Consider the following 20,474-nt stretch of genomic DNA (forward strand, 5'->3'; position numbering starts at 1 on the left):
CATTTATTCGGATCCCCATTAGCTTCCACAACAGTGGTTGCTAGTCTTCCTGGGGTCCACATAAAATTTACATTACAATACATTTACATACAAATACAAATACATAAAAACATGACATTTACAATACACATACAAGCATCATAAAAGTTTTAAAAATAATACACATACACATTAAAGGAGGTTATCAATACATAACGCATAACGATAATATAGCAATAATAACAATTCACACATCACCCCCAAAGTCATATATATTGGTTAAAAAAGTGTTTTGGGGGTTAGTTACACTTTAAGCCCAGGCAGGCCAAAGACAAGTTGACCAATGTGTCTGTGGCTGTGGGGCCTCCTGGGGCCCGAGCCAGAGACACTATCTCCATCAATGACCTGGATGATGATGGGGCACGTACAGTAAGCAGGCTTGTTCAAATGGCTAATGAATTAAACGGGGCGGGGTGGGGATCTGTCGAGGGGATTGGGATCAGATAGGATCTGTCCAGGGGATTGGGATCAGATAGGATCTGTCCAGGGGATTGGGATCAGATAGGATCTGTCCAGGGGGATTGGGATCAGATAGGATCTGTCCAGGGGATTGGGATCAGATACTCCATTTGAGCAGAGCCATGCTACATCAAAGACATTCAAATGAAGTAGTCTTCTATTGCAAATTAAGGTCCAAAGGTGTGTGTGTGTGTGTGTGTGTGCATGTCTGTGATTTTCTGTCTGTGTGTGTGTGTGTGTGCATGTGTGCATCTCTGTGTGTGTGTGTGTGTGTGTGTGTGTGTGTGTGTGTGTGTGTGTGTGTGTGTGTGTGTGTGTATATTTGTGCTGGAGGGGAGGGGTGAAAAAGTGAACAAGGAGAGAGAGAGAGGAAAGGAAATCAAGAGCTGAAGGGCTTGAAAGAAAGGTGTGTGTGTCTCTGTCTGTCTGTCTGTCTGTCTGTCTTGTGTGTGTGTGTGCATATGTCTGTGATTTTCTGTGTGTGTGCGCGCGCGCACGTGTGCATCTCTGTGTGTGTGTATATTTGTGCTGGAGGGGAGGAGTGAAAAAGTGAACAAGGAGAGAGAGAGGAAAGGAAACCAAGAGATGAAGGGCTTGAAAGAAAGGTGTGTGTGTGTGTGTGTGTGTGTGTGTGTGTGTGTGTGTGTGTGTGTGTGTGTGTGTGTGTGTGTGTGTGTGTGTGTGTGTGTGTGTGCGTGCGTGCGTGCGTGCGTGCGTGCGTGCGTCCGGGGGTAAAGGGAGCAGAGATGCGAAATGTTTAAGTACACACACTCTTTTCTTTACTTGAGTAGAAGTACAGTTACTTGTCTAAATAAAGACTCTGGTAAAATTAGAAGTACTGATTCAACTTGTTTAATCAAGTAAAAGTAAAACAATTACAGGCTCTGAAATGTAATCAAGTCTAAAAGTAAAAAGTATTTCTCCCGGCTGTTTCTGTGCAAAGCTAACTGAACCTCACATCATATTAATATTGGCTACAGGAGGTGTATGCTGATGGTATATCATCTCTGGTCCTGGAGTTTCAAGTCAGTTTTTGTGGAGCACAAAGTCCTTCATCACTTGTGTTAGTGGTAGGGAGTGGACTTGGTTCAGGCGATGTGTGCCCAGCACTTGGCGGATCTGGATCCGACACACGTGGGCCAGACTGCGAGGACATCTCTTGGCCTCCAGAAAGACCCTGAGAGCCTCAGGATCCGCCTCCTCCTCCAGCTCTGCCTGCTCTGTGGTCACCAGGGCCGGGTCAGCACCGTGGTCCAGCAGCAGCTGGACGAAGGCCGTGTTGCACCTGTTATGCAGCACCACCTCCAGCAGGAAAGAAGCCACATCACGGGTCAGAACGCCAGCAGCCTGGAGCAGCAGGCGGAAGCAGTCCAGGCGGTTGAGTACAGCACTGATGTAGAGAGGGGTGTATGAGCCGTGTTGTATGTATCTGTTAGGGTCGGCCCCGGCTTCCAGGAGGATCCGGACACAGTCCAGGTGACCGTAGTACACGGCCCAGTAGAGAGGTGTCGTGTTATTCTCAGCAGCTAGGTCTACCTGTGCTCCCTGTGTGATCAGGTAGTCCACACAGGCAGCATTACCCCCCAAGGCTGCGTGCCACAGAGGGGTCCTCCAACAAAACCCATAAAGACACTGCTCATTGATCAGCCTTCTGAAGTGGTCTCTCTGCAGCAGGCTCCTCAGTGTGTCCAGGTCTCCTGTCCTGGCGGCATCATGGAGCTGCCTGTCACCATGCCATCCTCGAACAGCCATTCCTTCAGATGTGTCACTGTACCACACTGACTTGTATGCTGTGTCTCAAACAGAAGGTAGTATCAGTGTTGCCAGGTAGGAAATGTTGAATTATCGTACCTGAGGGTCAAAATTATCCTTTTTGGAGGGAAATTATCGTACGCGAGCAGCGGCTTCTTCTTTTTATGGCTTTCCTTGCATCGTCCACCACTTATATATTGTAGCCTCAGCCAGGAAGGATTTATGACATCACTGATGACATCACAATTGCTTGAGTGACATCACTGATGACATCACAATTGCTTGAGTGACATCACTGATGACATCACAATTCGCTCAAGGGATGTCACTGATAACATCACAATCCTTGAATTATGACATCACTGATGATGTCACAAACAGATGGCATCATGGAGCCGCCTGTCGCTGCGTGCCCCAGAGGGGTCCACCAACACTGCTCATTTATCTGCCTTCTGAAGCGGTCTTCCTGGTCTTGAGAGAGAGAGAGAGGCAATAGAGAGGGAGAGAGAGAGTAGAGAGGGAGAGAGGCAGTAGAGAGAGAGTAGAGAGGGAGAGAGTAGAGAGGCAGTAGAGAGAGAGTAGAGAGGGAGAGAGAATAGAGAGGGAGAGAGGAGAGAGGCAGTAGGGAGAGAGTAGAGAGAGGAGAGAGGGAGACAGTAGAGAGGGAGAGAGGAGAGAGGGAGAGAGGAGAGGCAGTAGAGAGGGAGAGAGTAGAGAGGGAGACAGTAGAGAGGGAGAGAGTAGAAAGGGAGAGAGGAGAGGCAGTAGAGAGGGAGAGAGTAGAAAGGGAGAGAGGAGAGGCAGTAGAGAGGGAGACAGTAGAGAGGGAGAGAGTAGAAAGGGAGAGAGGAGAGGCAGTAGAGAGGGAGAGAGTAGAAAGGGAGAGAGGAGAGACAGTAGAGAGGGAGAGAGTAGAAAGGGAGAGAGGAGAGGCAGTAGAGAGAGAGTGGGAGAAAAGACAGAGAGAGAAAGTAGAGACAGAAGATAGTTTCCAGCTCTCTCCTCGGTCCCAGAGGGGTAGCTGGCACACTGTGTGTGTGTGTGTGTGTGTGTGTGTGTGTGTGTGCGTGCGTGCGTGCATGTTATTATAGCATAACGAGCCTTACCCGACCCGAGCCCTACCCGACCCGAGCCCTACCTGACCCGAGCTCTACCTGACCCGAGCCCTACCTGACCCGAGCCCTACCTGACCCGAGCTCTACCCGACCCGAGCCCTACCCGACCCGAGCCCTACCCGACCCGAGCCCTACCTGACCCGAGCTCTACCCGACCCGAGCCCTACCTGACCCGAGCTCTACCTGACCCGAGCCCTACCTGACCCGAGCCCTACCCGACCCGAGCTTTACCTGACCCAAGCCCTACCTGACCCGAGCCCTACCTGACCCGAGCCCTACCTGACCCGAGCCCTACCCGACCCGAGCTCTACCCGACCCGAGCCCTACCCGACCCGAGCCCTACCTGACCCGAGCTCTACCTGACCCGAGCTTTACCTGACCTGAGCTCTACCTGACCCGAGCTTTACCTGACCCGAGCTCTACCTGACCCGAGCCCTAATTGTTTTAGTTAAAAACTAGGCCCTACCCGACCATCGGATCTCGGGTCTCGTCGGGTTCAGGTCGGGTAGCCAACCTCTATGTTGTACACTGGAAATAAACTGGTATACGTGACAGGGCTGGTGTTTTCAGTAACAAGTAGGCCACTGCCTTTTTTTTTACACTAATAATAGAAAATAGTGCTATGGATAAAGAGTTCGTTAAGCAGTCTTGAAATTAGGGGTGCTCCGATCAGGATTTTTGGAGCCGATCACCGATCGCTGGAATCAGTATCTGCCATCAGGCAGTTTAATTTCAGCATCCTTCTTAACAGGCGAGAGCGATCATACCAGCCGCACACCACACTGAAGCTACGCTGCACACGCGCTGCAGTGATATTTTCAGCTTTTGGTCTATTTTTCAAGTGTGCAGCGCGCTGCACCCAAGCAGCCACACATGAAGTCAATGCAAGCTGTGAGCCGGCAGAACTGAGCGAGGCGTGGAGCTTCTGGTGTGAACAGCAAGACTCCTGCTCGAAGCTTCCATGAAGCGCTGCTTCAGCACTGCTTCTGAGATGCCTATGGTGTGAAGCAGGGCTTAGTTTTTACAGTGCGTCATTGTACAGGCTGTCCCGTATGGCTCAAGGCTCCGTTCAGCCTAAAGGAATATGCATGGCCTCTAGGGGTGCACAGATCGATCGGCACGCAATCTGTATCGGCCGATTTTGACCTCAAATATGCGATCGGCTGATTGCCGATATTTTACTTTATATTAAAAAAAGAAGAAAAAAAACATATTTTTAAAATAAAAAAAAGCCCTATCACTAATCAGGCTTTCCAATGATATAAAATACAATACCAATTGGTATTATTAAAGGGGAGAAATAATCGTCCGAAATAACGTTTCCAAACTTTTTTTGAGGAGTTTATATATCGGTGATCGGTGATCGGTCGATGATCGGTTGGGCAGATACAGTATTTCCCATAGGCGATCGGTGATCGGTGGCAAAAAACGTGATCGGTGCACCCCTAATGGCCTCACTGTGACTTGCTGTGGGGGAAGCTGCCCAGCAGTTGGCACAATGTAATGTGGAGCGGTTAGAAGATAAACTGTTGCAGTCATTGAAGCATTCAAACAGGAGTGTGAAAGAGGAGAACAGACTGCTCTCCCCTCCTGCTCCTTCCCCACCTCCTATACCCTCCAACATCTCCCATTCCCTCCCCACCCCATCACTCTCTCACATTCCCCCTGCTCTTCTCCCTTCTCCTGCTCTCTCCTCTGCTCTCTCTTCATTCCTATATTTTCTATATTATCAAGTGTTCAAATGTTATCTTTATTCTGTATATTCTTGTTACTGTTGTGTCAGCTAGAATTAGCTAGACATACTTTCTGTGAAGCCCTCTGAGACATGCTTGTGAATTAGGGCTATATAAATAAACTTGACTTGACTTGACTTGACTTCACCTCTGCCTCTGTGGCCGTGAGGAATAGCTGCCTGTCACCACCCTGCGCCCTCATGTATCCATTACACCTGGAGTGCAAAACCTCCAACTAACATCTCTCACAGCATCTGTCCTCCTTTTGACTTCCTCTAACATCTCTCACAGCCTCTGTCCTCCTTTTGACTTCCTCTAACATCTCACACAGCCTCTGTCCTCCTTTTGACTTCCTCTAACATCTCTCACAGCCTCTGTCCTCCTTTTGACTTCCTCTAACATCTCTCACAGCCTCTGTCCTCCTTTTGACTTCCTCTAACATCTCACACAGCCTCTGTCCTCCTTTTGACTTCCTCTAACATCTCTCACAGCCTCTGTCCTCCTTTTGACTTCCTCTAACATCTCTCACAGCCTCTGTCCTCCTTTTGACTTCCTCTAACATCTCTCACAGCCTCTGTCCTCCTTTTGACTTCCTCCAACTAACATCTCTCACAGCCTCTGTCCTCCTTTTGACTTCCTCCAACTAACATCTCACACAGCCTCTGTCCTCCTTTTGACTTCCTCCAACTAACATCTCTCACAGCCTCTGTCCTCCTTTTGACTTCCTCCAACTAACATCTCTCACAGCCTCTGTCCTCCTTGTGATTTCCTCCAACTAACATCTATCACAGCCTCTGTCCTCCTTGACTTCTTTATATTTATACAGCCAGTTTCCTTCTTTACCTGAGCCACTTGTCAACGGTCACATTCTTCAGCCTCTCGACTCGAGGCGCGGCTCTCAAGGAGATTTCCTGAAGCAATAAATGAAAGTGGAAGAACGAAAATAACGAGTTCACCTTTCATAATGTTATATATCTATTTGGGGTAAAAATACAACAATCATTGTTCAATTGTTCAATCTCACCATAAACTACCGAGGCTCTGGTCTGTAAAAGTGTTCATTCAAGGTCTTAAAGGGATAGTTCGGTTTGTTTGAAGTTGGGTCCTATCAGCTAGTCAGATACACTAACGTAATTCGGTACAGTGGTCTGGAAGCGAGGCGCAGTGTCTAACGAGATCCGGCACCCAGAGGAGCAGCCTCGCGCAGCCTCACCAGCCTTTTCTCTCTCAGTACTGGGGGTCAACAACTAAAACGTAATTTAGCCACCTCAAACAACGCCCACCTAAACAAATCGATATCTGTGTACATGCACGCTCTATTTGAGAATTTTCTACGCTTTACTTTTCCGCCAAACAGTCATTTCATTCGGTACTGCTTTTTCTCCCAACCGTACAACCACCGTATTCCTCCGCTAAAGCCAGCACAGAGCACAGAGCCGCGGTTTACAAAACAGGAAGGCTTAGAAGAGAGATAAAACACTGACTTACTTTAGAGACAACAAGTCACCTGGCCTCTCTGGTCTGGGACGTTTTCCACAATTTATCCTGGGAATGGTGAAAAAGGTCTGCAGCCAGGGCACCCAGGCATTTAGGCAGCAGGCGCATCTCTCTGCCTGTTCACTCTCTGCAAAAGTTCCTCTTCTGTATTCTCTCTGGTTCATAATTGTATCCTCTTGTCACCAAGGTGAATGGCATATCATCCTCGCTATCAAAATCACTCATATTTTCGTTCGTGTATTCTATTTGTTGTGTCTTCAAACCGGGAGAAATAAAATAGCCTACCCCCAAATAACTGCGGAGTAATCCAGTGCTGCGGCTCGGAGCTGGCTTTTAGCGGAGGAATACGGTGGTTGTACGGTTGGGAGAAAAAGCAGTGCCGAATGAAACTGCTGTTTTGCGGAAAAGTAAAGCGCTGAAAATTGTCAAAATAGAGCGTGCATGTACACGGATATCGATTTGTTTAGGTGGGCGTTGTTTTTAGGGATGCGCCGATCCGATACTTGGATCGGGTATCGACGCCGATATAGCACAAAATTCTAGATCGGGTATCTGTGGGAAATGGCCCGATCCACAGACCGATCCATAGGGGCCATTCTATTCACTCAAGTTCTATGTTTGTGCAGCGTGTGACGTCATACGCTCGCAACGTGCTCACAGCGCCCATGCGCCGTTGTTTCCAAACAAGCTAGTAGCAGCATGAACACACTAACATGGAGCGAGGCAAAGGCTCCCCTATCTGGGGCTTTTTCACGCTAGCTACGCCAACAAGTTCGACAGCTGCTTGCAATATCTGCAAAGTAAATGTTCCGAGAGGTGGTGACAAGACTTCACATTATAACACAACCAACTTAATCAAGCATCTCCAGAGATATCATGCTAAAGAGCATGGCGAGTTTAACGAGCTGAAAAAAACAAAAGGAGACGGGACGAAGCAGCTAACTTTGACGGAGACCAAGGAAAGAAGTGAGACATTTCCACCGGATAGTGTGAAAGCAACCAAAATCACGGAAAGGGTACTGGATTTCATCGTTATGGATGGGCAGCCTCTCTCGGTCGTCGAGGACAAGGGTTTCAAACTCTTGATTAAGCACCTGGAACCACGGTACCAAATGGTAAAACGAAAAAAATTATCGGAGAAGGCTCTGCCTGAACTGTACAAGAAAGTGTGCAAACGCATAACAGAAGATCTAAAAGATGTCAAAGCGATGAGCTTCACTACAGATGTCTGGAGCTCCGACGTGTCCCCCATGTCGCTTTTAAGTTTAACGGTACATTGGCTGGACGCGAGTTGTGTGCGACACAGTGCCATGTTAAATGCAACAAACTTCCGTGGGTCACACACCGGCGATGCGATTGCAGCTGCCCTAAGGGAAATGCTTGATAAGTGGCAAATACCGTTGAACAAAGTCCACGTTATTCTCAGGGACAACGCTAGCAACATGAAAAGTGCAATGGAAAAGCTGGGAGTGCGCAGTTTAGGCTGCGCGGCACATACAATGCAGCTTGTCGTCAACGAGGGACTTCTGTCACAACGTAGTGTGAGTGATGCCGTTGCAAGTGGGAGACAGATTGTTGGGCATTTTAAACACTCTCCACTTGCATATTCACGGCTGCAAGATATCCAGCTCGAGATGCAGATGGAACAAAAACGCCTACAGCAAGACGTCAAAACGAGGTGGAATAGCACCTACTTAATGATAGAGAGTCTGCTGGAACAGAAGCGAACCCTGTCTGCCTATTCTGCTGACCATGCCCTGCCCACAACACTCACGCCAAACCAGTGGGCCTTGCTTGACAAAACAAGGACCTGTCTTGAACCGTTTGAGGAGTTTACTAGGAAGGTGAGCTCAGCCACCTCCTCCGCTGCTGATGTTATCCCAAGTGTCACCGTTCTCAAACGTCTCCTCTCCACGGAAAGCGAGGCTGACTCTGGGGTAAAAACAATGAAAAAGACCCTCCTAGAAGCCGTCGACAAACGCTTCAGCACCGTAGAAGATGAACCTCTCTACGCACTTCCCACACTGCTGGACCCGAGATATAAGGACAGGTTAGACTCTAAACCTATTACATTATATTATTTATCTCTCTCAAACACACACACACACTCTGTGAAACAGACTAGTATGCTGCAAATTTAAATATGATGAGAGATGCTAGGATATAAATTGAATATAACTCATAAAAGATCAATATTAAATAACATACACATTATAGATTTTACATACACTACTAAGCTACATTTGAGATGTAAAGTAAGGATAAATGTGCAACCATCTGTGATATTCTTTTTTCTATTATGTATTACTTTGATGAGTCTATAATTGAACCTAATATGTGTTTTTTTGTTTTGTTTGTTTTCCCCTCCTCTCAGGTTCTTTACCAGTGCAGACTGTGCCAAGCGTGGGAAAGATGCACTGGCCAAGGAACTGGAGGAAGACATGAGGAGGAGGACCACCACAGTGACAGCTGATGGAGCATCAGAGGCTTCGGAGCCAGTGGAGCCACCAGAAAAGGCCCCCCGGTTGGAAGCAGCAGAAGCAAGCAGAAGCAAGAGCAGGGGCAGCTTCATGAAAGAATTTGCCAAAATTCGGGGGGAGCGTGAGGAAGATCCTGGTGCAGCAACCAGCTGCAGCACTACTGTCCAACTGCATGGGTTTTTTACTGAGGAAACAATTCCTGACACACACGACCCATACAAATACTGGGGAGTCAACCGCCAGCGGTTTCCAGGCCTTGCTGCCGCTACCTTGAAGTACCTCTGCGCGCCCTGCACTAGCGTAGACAGTGAAAGGCTGTTCAGCACAGTCTCCAACATCATAGATGAGAAGCGAAACAGACTTACAGCCGAGAGAGCAGAAATGCTTGCTTTCCTGAACAAGAACCTGCCACTGATGCTTAAGTCTGAGCTTGAGAAGCTTTAGAAATCTGGATCTGCTTGAGCAGGTCACTGTCACTGACACTGAGTGGTGTAAGGCTGCAACTAACTAATGTTTACTTTATTTTAATTATCGATTAAGCTGTCAATTATTTTCTCAATTAAGATGACATTCTCCAAGGTCTTCTTTTGTCCACACAACCCAAAGATATAGATACGGTAGATATATATATATAGATAGTTTATGTGTCATAGAAGAGTAAATAAACCAGAAAATATTCACATTTAAGAAGGAGGAATTAGAGAATTTTGACTTTTTCTTTAAACAAATTAGGAATTACTCTAAACATTATCAAAATTATTGTCTATTAATTTTATTTTTCTGTCGATGGACTAATTATTGCAGCTCTAGTGCTATGTGACTTTGACCACAACACTGCAAAAAAAAAAAGGCAGCAATACAAGGGCCTTCTGCCCAGTCTAGTGGTAACAAAAGAGAACTTGACAAGTAGACTACCTCTGTTTGAATACCGTATTTTGTTGTTACCAAGCTAGTGAAGCCATTGGTTCCTATTTGCAGTGCACTAAATCATAACAAAGAGCTGACTCCTATTTATTTTGAATATGTACCAAGCTAGTGAAGCTATTGGTTTGTTTTGTTTTAATTCTCAGTTTCAGCTCCTTTATTTATTTTACTTTTGATTTTAAATTCTTGTCTGCACTGCAGCACTTTTCCTAATTTCCTATTTGCACTAAACCATTATAAAGATGTTTATGTTTACATGTTTTACCCAGCTATGTTTATTCAACTGCTTTTGTATTGGATGTTAAATTCCCATTTGCACTATACCATTGAATGTTTACCAAAAAGTAAAACCAAGCTAGTGAAGCTATTGGTTTATTCTCAGTTTCAGCTCAGTTATTGTTTTTACAATGGATTTCAAATTACTGACGTGATTAGTGATTTAGCTATCATAGTTTTGCTACATGATAATGGAATTTTAAATTCCTGTTTTCTGTCTTAACATTTACAGATCATTTGAATGTTTTACAAAGCTGGAGAAGCATATAGCTTTAAACAAATTACATTGTTGCTGTGTTGCACAGTTATTCAATAAATAATTCACTACATTTATAGCTGTGTTTGTTACATTTTGTTTTACAAAGTTAGGAAAGTAATGTTTAAGTTAAGCCTGATGTTGCCTTGCACAAAATAATGATTCCAGTCTCTTCCACACAGTGAGGCATACAGTTTATTAGGTAATACAGATTTTTTGGGGGGATATCGGATCGGTACTCTGTATCGGCCGATACTGGACCCCCAGATATCGGTATCGATATCGGAGGCGAAAAATGCGGATCGGAGCATCCCTAGTTGTTTTAGGTGGCTAAATTACAGTTATAGTTTTAGTTGTTGACCCCCAGTACTGAGAGAGAAAAGGCTGGTTTGGCTGCTGCTCTGGGTGCCGGATCTCGTTAGACACTGCGCCTCGCTTCCAGACCACTGTACCGAATTACGTTAGTGTATCTGACTAGCTGATAGGACCCAACTTCAAACAAACCGAACTATCCCTTTAAAGTCCCCCTCCAGTGTATTTTGACATTTTTAAGATATTTTATATGTTTCATAATACGCTTAACTACATCCTATATGAAATATATGAGTCATACCCTGACCGTGTTGACTGTTGATTAGCCACACTGTCAAATATCTTTTGACAAATAGCTTCATTTTGTGCTCAAGTTCAAAAAGTTAAGTTAGTTGCTGAAATGGAATCATGACGCATGGCTCAATGGAACGCGATACGAGGGTAAACAAACCGCAATGGGACCCTATGGAGCGAGCCTTGAGTGCTCACTCTAGCCCCGGCTGTGCGTGCGGTGTCCATTTTAAAAACTGCGACAGTTCACACAACTTTAACACGACATGCATATATTATACATCAAACTCTTGAGCTACTTCTGCTCTCACTAAACTCTTGAGCTACTTCTGCTCTCACTCAGAATGTCAAAATATAAGTGATGTGATGTATAGTTTTTGAGATATTAACGTTTGTTTGACACAACTCATACTACCGTAATTTCCGTACTATAAGCCGCACCGGAGTATAAGCCGCAGCAGCAAAATTGCCTGTTTGTTACATATATAAGCCGCACCGGACTATAAGCCGCGGGTGTTTTAATGTTTTTTTTTTTTTTTTAATTGTGTTTTAATGTTTAATTACCATATGTAAGGGTTCGTGCACAGAGGGGATTGTCGGGAAAGAGATGGCTGTTTGAGGAAGCTCCCATTTATTAACATTTCAACAAAACAACATAACACAACACCACCTGTGTTTTTTTTTACAGTGCACACAGTGTCCGCGGTGTGGTGAAAAGAGGGCAAGAGAGGAAATTAAAACAGAAGTGGATTTATAGTTAGAAAGAGTGCTAAAGAAGAGAGAATTCCGTTTTTTATTATATTTTTTTTCTGAAAAAATCCATAAATAAGCCGCACCGTTATATAAGCCGCAGGGGCCAAAAAACGGGGGAAAAGCCGCGGCTTATAGTCCGGAATTTACGGTAGTTAACTGCTGCGGTTCCGGGTGTTTTGCGGTGATTTGTTGTTGTGACGTCACGCTGATTCCTCATATAGTCGCACATAATGAGAATTAGATTCTGACTGAGGACGAGAATTAGATGACGTGTGACTATTCATGAGTTTCCTGGTGAGACCGTGGGCGCTTCCATGACACCCTGCCTCCCTTTTTCCAGCTGCCGGTTGCCTGTTTCCGCCCAGGACCGTTCATAGCGAAAGAGACTGAAAATAATCATCATTGTTGTGACTTTGTACCTACCTATGTCTTGTAATGGAGCCCCCCAGCATAATAATTTCACACGTGCATACTTGTACAACGGAGTGACAATATCTTGAATCTTGAAAGAGAGAGACCCGCTAAAGCTACGTTCAATGACCAAATAATAAGAGTTCCGGTTTGGACGTTTAGCCTTCAAAATAAAAGTGGCCGCTAAGCAACCACATACTATGTTTAGCCATTTCGACTAAAATAAGCCCGTACAGTACGAGTGAATTGACATTCACCTCGTTTTTGTAAAATATCGCCGCTATGCAACCACACAACGTTACTATTTTTAGCCATTTCGGATAAAATAAGCCAAACGTTCCCACTCTTTGACAGTGACGCGCACGTCCTTGCTAGTGAAAAAAATGTAAACAGGAAGTAGACAACCGGCAACTGCTGAGAATCATGGGAAACGTAAGTCCAGGAATAAGGTGAATAGTCGCACATCATGACAATTAGATTCTGACTGAGGACGAGCTGGCATGTTAGCTAGCTAGGTGTTAGCTACGTTGGCTGTAGCAATGTTCGCCGGGCTCAAAATGCCACTGAGTGACCAAAACATGAGCTCCTGAACCATTTGATCTCCTTGGTTTAGAGCACAGCATTAGATGACGTGTGACTATAGAGCAGGCGCTCAGAATGTTAGAAATAGAACCGCAACCATTAAACAGGTAGGAAAACTGACTGGAGCCGGCTTTAAAAGTTACCTGCCGCCCCTTTAAAAAATGGCCGTCCTTTGTTTTCATTTGTTTTCATTTAGTGCTCACTAATAACTCATTCTTTAGGGGTAGTTCCCCCCCCCCCCCCCCCCTGCCCCCGGTGTTTGACATGAAGCTAAAATAAACTGTCTGTGGTATGTTGACCCGGGGGCAGCGTCTGTCACTGCCCCTCTGCACTCTGTGGTTTTTGGCTGTGGTTGGAGCGATGTTGACGGGGTCTCCTAGAGCGTGTTCTCCATGGTAACGCTGTGTCAGCTAAAGGAGAGCGCTTAACTTCCCTCCTGTTTACCACAGCTCTGCTCTCTCCTCTGCCTGGCATGGACCGCCTTTACTGGGCCAAGCCAAGTCTGGAAGAGCTGGGTCCATTTTCATCCAAGTATAATGTAGTATATAGTGTAGTATAGTATAGTATAGTATAGTATAGAAGTATAATGTGTGCACAGCGATTTCTCTGGGTGATCCTGGCATGGAGAGACGTATTGACAACTAACATAAGGACACACTGGAGCATATGGGACCAGGACGTAAGATGGATAGACTCTACATATCCAGGATCTAAAAATCAAACACCCACCAAGTGCCAAATACCGCTAAAGGTTTGAATAACATGAGTTATTATGTATACAGTCTTGTGTCTTTGCATCTTCTCTAACTTTGTCCGTGCTGGCCACCGTACACTCAATCAAATGAAACCCAATCACGGCAAACACAAAAACAAAACTAGGCAAGCTTAGTTAAGCCGGACCCAGACTGCTGCCACACAGTGTTGTGCAAGTTCCCATTTAAGTTCACAGTCCCAAAAAATGAACAGTACGCATTTCTTTGTTTTTCTAAATGAGCTGCTCCTTTTTTTCAATATTGCAGACGATCTCCACACTACACCTCTGTGTGAATAAACTGCTTTTTCCCCCAGTTGTATTGCCACTTTTCGTTGCCAGAGCGAACACCACCATACTGTTTTAGTTTTTCCCCTACCATACCAACGCCAGGCCAGATTTTTTTTTTTTTCTCTCCCCAAAATTTCAAACAACCTTTACGGCATCTTATTACAATACAAGTTACAATACTAATGTTGACAGTGTTGACAGTAATAGAAGATACCAAATCATTCAAAACAATAAGCATTTTGCTCTTAGGAGCATCGTGCCAGTGTGTGGCGCTGTTCCAAAACATGTGTGTGTCGTTGCCTGGGAAACGCACATCCCATAAATACAACTATTCGCATCGCAACCCATAATAGTATGATGATACTTGGGATGCCATTGCGAACATAGATGCGAACAGGTTAGCTACAACTTTAGCGTTGCCAGCAAGGGCCCCCCACCATTACGGTCGCGGTACGTTTCGACCAGGCCTGACATTTTTTCTAGAGGAAAAGCTGTGTTTGGACGGCCTTGCTGCATGCCATGGGATAGATGATGACATCAAACTGGGTGATGTGTGGTGCAAGGCTAGCAGCCATTGGGTCTATCTGCCTCTGATGAGGACTTCCCCTGTGAGAGACGTCTGCTACCTCTCTCTGGCCTGGCTGCCAGCGTATTGTTCTAGTCTGAGTTATGATGATGATTTATGAGCTGGAAGTGACTGTTCAAAAGTGGACTGAGTCAAACTTTCCATTGTAATAATCTTGTTTTTCATTATTTTTTCTCTTTTCTTTTGTATTATTTTTGCTTGGGTTTAGGGGATGTGTTTGCAACGAAGCCAAAAGTGGGCATAACATGAAACTGGAACATTTTGCACACATGCACACCATAGACTGTATTAAATATGGACGTCATGACTCATGACAGCTCCTCAAAAGTGAAGCCAAAACACCTCAATCGCCCCCTGGTGCCTGGCTGCAGTATAGGTCATACTCCATGTTAGCGGATGGGACATGCGCCAAACTAAATAATCAATGTACACGTCAAATACATTTAGCCAAAGATGGTTTCTGTGATTTTACCTAGTTCTTATCACACTGATGTATGTTCAAGTGCTCATTTTTCTGATACGTTTTTAATTAGTTCTTTGATAATACAAAAAGGGCTGATTGACAGCTCTGACAGCCAGTCTCAAACCTCTGTCAGAGCCCAACTCTACTGCACAGACTCCTCCTCCAAATGACGTCACACAAACAAGATGGCTGCTTGCGGAAACATAGATTTTGGCTTCACTTTTGCATAGCGGGAGGAAGCACGGACACATCCATATTTAGGCTGCACCGCTGCAGGCAGGCACGCGCATGCGTGGCTGCCCGCGTACACGTCAAGCCAGTACCAGATGGTAGTTTATCACATAAGTACAAGTCTGATACTGTAAGTTAAGTTGCACATCACAAAAACAAGGATATTATTGACTTTGAATTGTTGTAAACGTTCTGGCAGGCAAACCTGCCATCTGGCATCGAAGTAGCTGGAGGAAAACATCAAATGTATTTGCAGACATTATTTGAGCAATGTCTGTTCTGTTGATGTCTGTCCCTCTAATTCACTGTCTTTCTCTCTCTGATGCATGCGCATGCAGCACACACACACACACACACACACACACACACACACACACACACGCATGCACACACACACACACACACACGCATGCACGCGCATGCAGCACACACACACACACACGCACGCACGCGCACGCAGCACACACACGCACGCACGCGCGCACACACACACACACACACACACACACACACACACACACACACACACACACACCCTTGCGTAAATGTCAATCAACACTCATTTCTTGGTGTACACAACCTCTGTTGTCCTCAGGGAAGACCACCCCTGTTGATTACATGTGACCTTTTTTCTTGGAGAGAGAGAGAGAGGGAGGGAGGGAGGGAGAGGGAGGGAGAGACACATAGACGGAGAGTGAGAGAGAGAGAGAGAGAGAGTTTTCCCATGTCTGGCGACACACCTAAGCAGTTAGCTTTGCTGCTTGTTTCATCCTGAGCAGCTGTGTCTTCCATAGTGTTCCTCTACACACAGTTATCCTACACTATGAAATGATAGAAGGTATAAACAGTGACTCTGAGCTTTGCTGTTTGATGTGTTTACTTGCGTTTTTCCTGCAGACGACATGTTTTGACTGAAGAAGAAGAAACGGCAGCAGACGTCTGATTGGTTGTTTAGGTGGGACTTCTCTGTGCCGATTGGTCGCACATCATCAAATGTAGCAGACTATTATTATATAGGCCACATGGTGGCTAGACGATGCTGCTCCGACCCCACCCAATTTCAAACTCCACTTTTGGTTCAATGTCAACTACACACCTGTCAAGTGAGGTGGCTGCACCTTGCATGGTTTTGATGCTATTGTGTTCACAAAGTCTGTCCACACAGACAGACACATTTTGGCTTGAACACACACACACAGACACACACACACACACAGACAGACACACAGACACACACACACACACACACACACACACACACACACACACACACACACACACACACACACACACACACACACACACACACACACACACTGTTGTGGCAGGTAAAAATATCAATGCATTGCGAAAGCAATGCGGGATGTAAACAATTAATCGAAGATCGATTAATTGCTTGTTAAGATTTTGCTCGAACACATGAAATTAACTATTCTAGCTGTCAGTAAAATGTTGTGTTTTCAAAGCATGTTTCAATCTTTAATATATCTAGGCTTCTACATTTTGATATGTTTCACAGGCTATGCAATGCTGTGGGAATATGCAATATGTTGCTGAGGACACAAACATGTTTTGCCTTTTTGTTGTTTGCTCAGCAACATATTGCATATTCCCACAGCAGAGCATAGCCTGGCATTATTTGGTAAATCTGGCTTTACAAGTAATGGATTGATTGCTCGTTAACGTTACCGATGATCGATTCAGGAATTTGCGTACGATTTGCATCCCTAAATGTGATGCATAAGAATAATGTATATGGGGGACTTGGGGCGTACGTGTATATTATTGCTTGATGGTTATCAGTGAATGTGTAAGCTTAGTGATGATATCAGATGGATGTGAAGATGTGGAGACTTGAATACACGCAGTTATCTGTAGCGTGCAGAGCAGCCGTGGAATAACAACCATATGGGCTGTGCATGGGGGAGAGGGGGGGGAGGGAGAGAGGGGGGTCCTGGGGGAGGGGTCTGCTGACTCAGCTGTGCTGTAGCCAGGCTGCAGGGGGGAGGAGCCACTGGACTCTGCTTTAATGAGACTGTGACAGTCGCAGAGGAACACTCCTATAGGCCCTGTAACACATACACACACACACACACGCACGCACGCACGCACATACACACACACACACCCACACACACGGACGCAGGCACGCACACGCACACACACACGTACACACACACACACACACGCACACACATACATGCACACACACCCACACACACACGATCACTTCTCATTCTTATTATATGTTTATTATGCACGTTTAAGTCATAGCTTTTTCCACACGTTCTGATTTGACTAGTTCAATTTCATGCTGTGATTGAAATGTTATTTCTGTAGCTACAGAGATGAAGAACAGACAGAGTTCCCATGTTAACAGCTTTGTTTTAACAAAATGTTTTTGAAAACGAAGCACTCCTCTATGAGGTGCAGCTTATGTAAGACGGGGTTATCACTTCCACACAGGCTTCCCCTCTGTGGGCTTTATGCAACCATTTCACTTTGCTCAGCCAGTCTCACCTACTGTATGTTCTGCTCTTCTTCTCCTCCACAACCTCTCTGCACCACCCCCCTCTCTGCACCACCCCCCTCTCTGCACCACCCCCTCTCTCTGCACCACCCCCTCTCTCTGCACCACCCTCTCTCTGCACCACCCCCTCTCTGCACCACTCCCCTCTCTGCACCACCACCCCCCTCTCTGCACCACCCCATATCTGCAGCACCCCCCCTCTCTGCACCACCCCCTCTCTCTGCACCACCACCCCCCTCTCTGCACCACCCCCCTCTCTGCACCACCCCCCTCTCTCTGCACCACCCCCCTCTCTGCACCACCCCCCTCTCTGCACCACCCCCTCTCTCTGCACCACCACCCCCCTCTCTCTGCACCACTCCCCTCTCTGCACCACCCCCCTCTCTGCACCACCCCCTCTCTCTGCACCACCACCCCCTCTCTGCACCACTCCCCTCTCTGCACCACCACCCCCCCTCCAACACTGCACCACCCCATATCTGCAGCACCCCCCCTCTCTGCACCACCCCCTCTCTCTGCACCACCACCCCCCTCTCTCTGCACCACCCCCCTCTCTGCACCACCCCCCTCTCTGCACCACCCCCTCTCTCTGCACCACCACCCCCCTCTCTGCACCACCCCCTCTCTGCACCACCCCCCTCTCTGCACCCCCTCCCCCTCTCTGCACCACCCTCCTCTCTGCACCACCCTCCTCTCTGCACCACCCCCTCTCTGCACCACCCCCCTCTCTGCACCACCCTCCTCTCTGCACCACCCCCTCTCTGCACCACCCTCCTCTCTGCACCACCCTCTCTCTGCACCACCCCCTCTCTGCACCACCCTCCTCTCTGCACCACCCCCTCTCTGCACCACCCCCTCTCTGCACCACCCCCCTCTCTGCACCACCCCCCTCTCTGCACCACCCCCCCCTCTCTGCACCTGTGTGTTACTGTGAGGGTTTGAATGCTGTATTATATCATACAAAGCATCACTTTTCTCAAATCAGACTTACTGAACCTACCTACCTCCTCTCTTTTCCTCCACTCATCTATCCCTCTGTCTTTGTCTCCTTCTTTCTCCCACGTTGCGTTGTGGACCCGTGGGGGGGTGGGGTCACCAACTGGTCGTCATGGCAACTCATTAGCGTATGTTTTTTGTGAGTTTGGGTCCCAGGGAGATATCAAATGTATCTTTTGGGTCCCAAGATGAAAACGTTTGGGAACTCCTGCATTAGTCTTTCTCTTGTCAGGTAATCCCAGATTAGCCCGCTGTATGTCTTTTTACGCTCTATTCTCGAATTAAAAAAGTCTTTCTCCAGTCTAATCTCCTGTCCTCCCTGCCTCCCACCAGTTGATGGCGCTGTACGATGAGCAGGAGCCTCATCACGGGGGCGACGGCACCAGCGCCAGTTCCACGGGGACCCAGAGCCCCGACCTGTTTGCCTCCGAGCTCGGCAGCAGCGGGGGCGGAGCTTCAGCCTTCCAGCCATACCAGGCCGCCAGCGAGATCGAGGTCACGCCATCCGCCCTGCGCACCAGTAAGTCACATGACTGAAGGGTAGTAAGTCACATGACTGAAGGGTAGTAAGTCACAGGACTGAAGGGTAGGCACCAGTAAGTCACATGACTGAAGGGTAGGCACCAGTAAGTCACATGACTGAAGGGTAGGCACCAGTAAGTCACATGACTGAAGGGTAGGCACCAGTAAGTCACAGGACTGAAGGGTAGGCAGCAGTAAGTCACAGGACTGAAGGGTAGGCACCAGTAAGTCACAGGACTGAAGGGTAGGCACCAGTAAGTCACATGACTGAAGGGTAGGCACCAGTAAGTCACAGGACTGAAGGGTAGGCACCAGTAAGTCACATGACTGAAGGGTAGGCACCAGTAAGTCACAGGACTGAAGGGTAGGCACCAGTAAGTCACATGACTGAAGGGTAGGCTTGGCAGTAAGTCACATGACTGAAGGGTAGGCACCAGTAAGTCACATGACTGAAGGGTAGGCACCAGTAAGTCACAGGACTGAAGGGTAGGCACCAGTAAGTCACATGACTGAAGGGTAGGCACCAGTAAGTCACATGACTGAAGGGTAGGCACCAGTAAGTCACATGACTGAAGGGTAGGCACCAGTAAGTCACAGGACTGAAGGGTAGGCACCAGTAAGTCACATGACTGAAGGGTAGGCGTGGCAGTAAGTCACATGACTGAAGGGTAGGCACCAGTAAGTCACAGGACTGAAGGGTAGGCGTGGCAGTAAGTCACAGGACTGAAGGGTAGGCACCAGTAAGTCACATGACTGAAGGGTAGGCGTGGCAGTAAGTCACATGACTGAAGGGTAGGCGTGGCAGTAAGTCACATGACTGAAGGGTAGGCACCAGTAAGTCACAGGACTGAAGGGTAGGCACCAGTAAGTCACATGACTGAAGGGTAGGCACCAGTAAGTCACAGGACTGAAGGGTAGGCACCAGTAAGTCACATGACTGAAGGGTAGGCACCAGTAAGTCACAGGACTGAAGGGTAGGCACCAGTAAGTCACATGACTGAAGGGTAGGCACCAGTAAGTCACAGGACTGAAGGGTAGGCGTGGCAGTAAGTCACAGGACTGAAGGGTAGGCACCAGTAAGTCACATGACTGAAGGGTAGGCATGGCAGTAAGTCACATGACTGAAAGGTAGGCGTGGCAGTAAGTCACATGACTGAAGGGTAGGCACCAGTAAGTCACATGACTGAAGGGTAGGCGTGGCAGTAAGTCACATGACTGAAGGGT

The 20,474-nt window shown here is 47.0% G+C and overlaps 2 protein-coding genes across 2 annotated transcripts in view; both read left to right on the forward strand.

The window, feature by feature from the left end:
- LOC310791891 (partitioning defective 3 homolog) overlaps window positions 1-20,474 on the forward strand; it is a gene marked incomplete at its 3' end in the record, with an annotated part of 552,527 nt that overhangs the window by 172,277 nt on the left and 359,776 nt on the right. Inside the window, 1 exon segment of the mRNA XM_083653569.1 lies at window positions 19,062-19,248. Within this exon segment, the coding sequence (XP_083509695.1) occupies window positions 19,062-19,248 (187 nt within the window).
- Window positions 8,449-9,739, forward strand: LOC310792134 (zinc finger BED domain-containing protein 4-like). Its single transcript, XM_083653849.1, has 2 exons — window positions 8,449-8,645; window positions 8,970-9,739. The coding sequence occupies exons 1-2, from the start codon at window positions 8,542-8,544 to the stop codon at window positions 9,517-9,519; spliced, it is 654 nt and encodes a 217-aa protein (XP_083509975.1). The 5' UTR covers window positions 8,449-8,541; the 3' UTR covers window positions 9,520-9,739.

This window comes from Poromitra crassiceps (genome assembly GCF_964638095.1).
Source record: "Poromitra crassiceps genome assembly, chromosome: 17".
NCBI classification, from domain to species: Eukaryota; Metazoa; Chordata; class Actinopteri; order Beryciformes; family Melamphaidae; genus Poromitra; species Poromitra crassiceps.